The following is a 6,693-nucleotide window of genomic DNA, read 5'->3' as shown; positions in this document are numbered from 1 at the left end:
CATTTCTTAAATATCGACAGCTTTTCCTGTAACGCTTTATAAAGGCACAACCAGGGCCTCACAAACAGCGGCTGGGGGGATGACAAGGGATTCCTTATCAAGTGACTGAGGCTGTTTGATATGACGATATGTATCAAAATGAATATATCGATATGAAAACATTGATCATTTCATATTATATGTTAAGTTCTCTTTCTCTTATATTTAAAATAACCACACTACAGACGGACAAGCAACTTCTTAGCCGTTGGTTCGTTAGCAACAGCGACGGTAAAACCATTGTGTGGCTCCGCCGTCCGCTCGTTTATTTTCCACATAAATCTTTCACAATAAAGCTCAAGATCCTGATGAGTTTTCAAAATAAACTGAAATGATATACATTATCCTCAAACATCAAACTTCAGAATGTGCATCAAACAAATTACCTCAAATAAAAACATGAAGTAACTATAAATGGCGCTTACACTCACAGAGAATACCAGCATGGCCAGTGAAGATGAGGCAGAACCAGGCAGCTCCAAACAGAAGGACCAGTCAAAACCGATCGAGGACCTTATTCCTACAAGGGGACATGGTTTGGTTATGCAAACCATGTCTCTGTAGCACGGAAATGGTTTGGTTATGCAAAAGTCTGACACAGTCTGACCAGAAAACTGTACTGTGCAAATTATGCCGCAAACCAGTCCCCAACACAGACTCAAACACAACAAATCTCTTCTACCACCTATGCAAGAATCACGTGAAAGAGTATGGAGAGAGTTTATGGATGAGAAGCAAAAAAGAGCCGCCAGGTTTTTCCCCGCAACACACCATGTAATAAATACAAAGAAAATGATGGCCGTTACAACGTATATCTAAAAATATATAGTTTCATGTATCTGTCAAAACACTCGATGCCAGGTACACGACGCCTAGCTAAAAACAAGTCGAGTTGCCTGAGATTCACAGAATTTACACAAAAACCACTATTTTGTGATATATATCTTTATCAGGATGAGAAATGTTTTATATCGGGATATGAGATTTTGGTCATATCACACAGCCCTAGTGCAAACTCATCCAGTGATGAGTATGCACAGATGATTGAAAGGTGGATTTTCTCCATGAGTCTAAAGACTAAGGTTTTTTCTTAGCTGATGCACAAAGCCAGAGAGCAGCAGTACACACCATTTTATTAACCATTTTGTCAATTCTAATATTTCATTTATTGGAAGGGAAAAGGTGCATCAGCAGAGGAACACCGTAAAAGATACAAACATTTGAGCAGAAGGTTGCAGTTAAAAGAGTTCAAATATTTAACTTGCCTACAAAAAACCCCCAAATCCAGTAATTATCAATGAAACATTATTATCGTTTTAATAAAGCCCTACAAGCTTCTTATGCTGGATGGTAAAACTTTTAGGCTAAAATCCAAACCACACGCTGACAGAAACTACTGAACCACAGCAAGCTCTCCAAGAAACACACAACCGAGCAGTAACGTTTGGACGTCTCTGCTTGAAGAAAGGATTACAGCCTGCAAGCAGCAAACAGATCAATGCACTTAGTCATATTCTGTCCACTGCAGAAAATGTGTGTGTGTGTGGGGGGGCTTCTATCTTCTTTTGGTTCCTCCAAAACCTAAAGAACAAAAAACAAACAGGAGTCAGTCAGTTGTAGCCATTTGCACTGAACACTTACTGGCATGCTCATTGAAAAAAGGGAGGAATTGTTCATTTATTGTGGGTGCGGTGATCCTGCTTCTGTGCTTGGAGATATTAATGCTTATATCATTATAACATGTAATATAAAGTTGTTTGGGATTGTTTGTATGGATGTAGCTGATGTGTTTTTCATTCACTTAAGAGCAGCTAAACCAGCAGCTTAATGGCTCAGACACACAGTCATGCAGCAAAATGTATCAACTGGTATAACATCATTTATCAAACTAGCTAGCATCAGCTGTGGTACGCAGCTTGACATGAGCATGACATTAATTGCACTAATGGTTCTCTCAGTTAGTTTTTAAACCAAGAAAAAAAAAAAATGTAATTCACGTAACTAAGCAGGTGAATCAGCAGATCAATGTGACCGTGTGGATGGAGGCACAGCTTTAAAAACCATTTAATATCCTGCTCTGATCAGCTAAGACTGGTATTCACACTCAGACGCTTTATTAGGTTCACATGTTCAAACTGCTCGTTAAACCAGGTATCTAATCAGACAGTTACAGGCTGAAGTTCAAACCAGCAGAAGACCACTCCAAGTTTTACACTACAGCTCACGTGAAGACTGGAAAAACCTGCGTCTTGATTTCTGCTGAAACGTTCAGAAGGTAGAGTCAGAATTTGGCATGAAAGCATAAATCCACCCTTGCTTGCATTGAGGCTTCTGGCAGTGGCGGTATAATGGCGGGGGGTATTTTCTTGGCACACTTTGGGCTCCTTACTACCAACTATGAATATTTTTACGCCACATCTTACCCAAGTTTCTCTGTGGGTCTCATATTTCAAATGCATTAAAATTACATGAGCAGTAATTTTAAAAATAGAAATTCAACGCTCTAAATCAACGTCAGAATGGTCATGTCTGCTTCATTTGTCATGAAATAAGAAGGGACCAGGTCTCACCTGGCCTTGAAAGTACTCATCAATTCTTCCATTAATTTGGACTGTCTATAAAACTGTCTGTAATGCAAATCTTGGGAAAACCCTTGCAATTAAAGCTGAAAGTCTGCATTTCAATCATGAATTGATTTTTTTTTTAAATTTACAATCCACTGTGGTGGTGTACAGAGACCAAAAAAAAGTGTCTTTCTCCAAAACATTATGGCGTATGACCACAGAAAAGTTCTGATGGATAGGATTAACACACTATATCGGAAAGATAGGACAAACTGATTTCTTGGACAAACCGTGTCGAGCTGACCCGGATAGGTACTAATGGAAAAGGGCTATAAGAATCACAAAGGTAGGTAGGTAACATGTGCAAACTGTTTCTGTGTCCCTTCTAATAAGATACAGTCTTGGTACCTGAAGTAATGCGTGTCCCAGAAGAGGGAGGTTCTCTGGCAGGTCTGTTAGTGTGAGTGGAGTAGTTAGAATTGTAGGGCTGGCTCCTGCAGAATACATGAGATGGAACACAGCATGAATATCCTGAAGACAGGAAGGTGAAACATAAGTCCATAGTCTCCGTTTTCCATTATTCTCTCTCCTTCCACCCCTTTACTAACCTCTGACCACCAAAAAGATATCCAAGCACCCCGCCTATTCCCATTCCAGTCCAGAAACCACCTCCTGTGCCGGGAGCTGCCTGGCCTCCTGGGTACTGGTGTCTGTGAGTGTAATCACTGTGGAAACCATAACTGGGGTTGGCTCCAGGGTAGTCTGAGCAGAAAACAAGAACTGATCAAAACTTTTTTTTTTTTCCCATGCAATGCAGCCTAAATTACATAAAATAAGACTCGTCTCATTTCTTTAGCACCAAATCGCAACAGCAGTCACCTCAAGGTGCTTTATGTTGTACAGTAAAGACCCTAAAATAATACAGAATACAAGGTCCGCTCTACCAAAAGGATGTGCTGCTTTGACAAATGTGCAGACCACACCGTCTACATCTCCGCACGTCGTCATTTTGCATCAACTACCTGTGTAGTCTGGTTTGAATCCTGGTGGGGGTGGTCCACCCATGGAGCCATGGTAATTGTGTCCAGAATGTGTAGCTGGTCCACCATCTTGCCCCCCAGTGGTGTTCCCACTTAGGAACAGTTTATGGATGCCATAGGCTAAGAGCAGAAGCACAGCAACAACCAGCAGTCCTCCTGAGTCCTGAGTGCCTGCAGTGTAAGAGCTCTGACGGTCATGCTGCTGCTGCCCATATTCTGATGAACCAGTAAAGAAACTGGAGGCAAATCCCCAGAGATCTGACAGACAAAACAACAAAGAACATTCTTAGACAACTAATCCTTGTGTAAAAATGAAAACCTGCGTCACTAATCCTCCTACCTTTAAACCCACCGCGGGAACCCCTACTACTGTGAGCCCTCCTCTGGCCCTCTTCAGTCAGTTCCAGTGTGTACTCCAGCCCACAAGACCCTTTCAGTATGTAGGCATCAGCAGGGTGACTGTAGCCCTCACAGCTCACCTCAATGTGACCAAATCGATGTGTGTTGTCCATGTCAGTCCTACACTCCCACTGTGACACACAGCAGAACAAGAGACACCCCATCAGTCTAAAATGTATTTAAGCATAACAAGTTTGAGGGTTACTCATACACACGGTACAATACCTCATTTAAACTTCACTCTCACCACTTAGACATTCTTGCATTTGAACTTAGTTTAAAGACACAAAATAAAAGGAAAATGTGAGGTCTTCTATTTTGCAGGTGTCCCATATCTGTCAAGGATGAGATTCCCCACACAAGTTTCTCAAATCTTGCTCAAGTTTTGAAGTGCAAAATTTCAGATTAGAAAAAGTCCCAATTTAATTTGTCAGATTTTGTTTTTTTTCATGAGCAGTTGTGCTGACAAGATTAAACTGCCTGAATGTGACAGAATGTGCCCGTCAACACATACATATTACTGAAATTGAACATGCAGACCATCCTACAGCCAGTGGTGCCAAAAAAACATGGAAACGACAATAAAGATTAAGGCTCAAACCACCTCTCCTCGTTGTCGCCTGTAGAAATAATGTCCTTGTAGTTTGGGTTGGCCTACCACTGTCTGAGATGAACATTTTAATATGCACAGCACACACAGGAGTCATTTCTTCAAAAATTGAAATAAAGCAGCTGAATCAGTCCTACTGAGCTCATTTCACACAGTACAGCACCAGTAGGTCCCTCACCTGCACATCGACTCCATTCCAGCCTTTATTCACACACTGAACCACCTCTGGGACGAAGGCGTGGCAGCCCGCTGACCCTCCAACACACTTGAGCTGAGGGATCGGGCTAGAGCGCCTGGCTGTGGTGTACCGGTTCCTGTACAGAGTCAGTGCCTGGATGTCCCGCAGCAGTACACTGCCTGCAGGTGACAAAAGGCAAGGGCTGATTTCCACGCTAGGATTACACAAATCACAGTCATGTCGCTTTAGACACACTAAAGCTCTTCTTCGGGAACAAACTTTGACTCGTTAGTCCTGAATCAACCAGCATTTTCTGTACGCTGTTCTTTATGACATCATGTAGTGCCATACTCATCATATAACCTACCATTGCTGACAAACATGCATGCACAGCGTGTTTGTCACTAGTTTGTGGTGTATTTCCTAAACAGGGGAGCATCTCGGTAACCAGTGTTGTGCCAAAAAGTGATTGTCTGCCAAAAATTGATTTCCAGTGTTTCCCTCTGTTTTTACGTGTAATATCTTTACATATGTTGGTAAATAGACTTTGGTGAACAGGGTTTACACAAAGGGGTTATATATAATATCTAAAAATTACCTGTTTTTCAAGTATCTTTATAACGTCCTAGTATTGTACCTACATTATAACCAATCCGGTCCTTTTTGTCCACTTAAAATATGTTTATATTAGGGGTTTTTTTTTGTTATATTTATTGCAATTTCTGCTGTCCTCTTTGTCAGATTACTCTTTAAAAAAGACATTTTTAATGTCAACGAGATTTTTTTTTAACTGGATAAATAAAAATAAATAAATAAAAGTCACGGCCAAAGACTGATTGCGGCTTCTAACTTGTGACAGGAGCGTTGTTTGTGACTTGATAGCATTTATGGGGGATACATTTGACATGTTACAGATCAACAAGTTATTTATATCAGTTTAAATAGGAACAATCCGTTTTTGGCAAATACCGGAAATCAGTTTTGGCAGGCGATCGCTCAGTTCACCGGAAATGAAGAGCAGCGTAAAAGAAGCGGACACTAAACGCCAACCCACCGTCATCCCAGCTGTCGGTGTGCCGCGCACACAGGAGCAGCAGTACACCGGAAAAAAACACCTTCATGTCGCGTCGTTGTTTCTCCAAGAGCCTTCACACACACAGCCTCGATAAACACACCACAACCCGAAGACTCTGCTGCCGATACTTCCGTGTTGCGTCACCTGTTTTTCGCTTCCTGGGACCAATGAGGAACGTGCACGGCTGCACTGTGGCACGTCCGTGTGTTTGTGAGAGAGAAAGAGAGAAAAAGGCAGGGGCAGTTTGCTCGGGATAATGACGGCAAAGCTCCGGCACATGTGTCAAAACAATCAACACTGCTTCAGAAACTGTCGAGGTTCAGGTCTTCTCAACAGAGTCACGTGATCAATGCCGTCCATCGTAATCAGAGACATGGAGCCAGACAAAAAGAGGATGCTCTGCCTATTCCTAAATAAAAAACAGTTCATAAGCATTTCTGCTCCCAGGTCTAAAGTCTAGATAAGAAATAATCATAGTTATAGTTATAGAAGGTATAGTATATTTCAAGGGCGTAGATTTGGCATGGACGGAAGGGACATGTCCCCACCAATATCCAGCGATTTTTGAATTGTCCCCACCAATAATTTGATCTCTTCGAGTAAAGAAAAACAAACCCGATAGAAAGAAAAAAACATCTGTCGACGTCTCATTCACCCAGCGGTGCAGAAAGAGTTAAATTACGTTCTCTACTGGAGTCCTACGTCATGTGACAAATATGGCCAATGTGATTGGCTGTGCCTTTCAGGGAGCTCTGTTTAGTTTTAGCAGCGGCAAGCCTGCGCTGCGA

The 6,693-nt window shown here is 41.8% G+C and overlaps 1 protein-coding gene across 1 annotated transcript; it reads right to left on the bottom strand.

Annotated features, from left to right (window-relative positions):
• Positions 1–251: 251 nt before the first annotated feature.
• On the bottom strand, positions 252–6,459 carry saraf (store-operated calcium entry-associated regulatory factor). Its single transcript, XM_040004145.1, has 7 exons — positions 5,885–6,459; positions 4,831–5,009; positions 3,984–4,173; positions 3,626–3,901; positions 3,212–3,365; positions 3,012–3,097; positions 252–1,620 (listed from the first exon to the last, which is right to left on the bottom strand). Exons 1-7 carry the CDS (start codon positions 5,949–5,951, stop codon positions 1,595–1,597), a joined length of 978 nt encoding a protein of 325 aa, XP_039860079.1. The 5' UTR covers positions 5,952–6,459; the 3' UTR covers positions 252–1,594.
• Between the last annotated feature and the right edge of the window lie 234 nt (positions 6,460–6,693).

Source organism: Simochromis diagramma, unplaced genomic scaffold (assembly GCF_900408965.1).
Source record: "Simochromis diagramma unplaced genomic scaffold, fSimDia1.1 OVJJ01000565.1, whole genome shotgun sequence".
In the NCBI taxonomy this organism is placed as follows: domain Eukaryota; kingdom Metazoa; phylum Chordata; class Actinopteri; order Cichliformes; family Cichlidae; genus Simochromis; species Simochromis diagramma.
This window is presented reverse-complemented; position numbering and strand designations above follow the sequence as displayed.

What these genes read in the sequence shown, in the direction of transcription:
- saraf (XM_040004145.1), bottom strand. Translation starts at nt 5,951, where the DNA reads ATGAAGGTGTTTTTTTCCGGTGTACTGCTGCTCCTGTGTGCGCGGCAC. An exon ending in TTCCCGCGGTGGGTTTAAAG is followed by an intron (nt 3,902 to 3,983) that starts GTAGGAGGATTA and finishes TTTGTCTGTCAG; the next exon opens with ATCTCTGGGGATTTGCCTCC. An exon ending in TGGGACACGCATTACTTCAG is followed by an intron (nt 1,621 to 3,011) that starts GTACCAAGACTG and finishes TTTGTTCTTTAG; the next exon opens with GTTTTGGAGGAACCAAAAGA.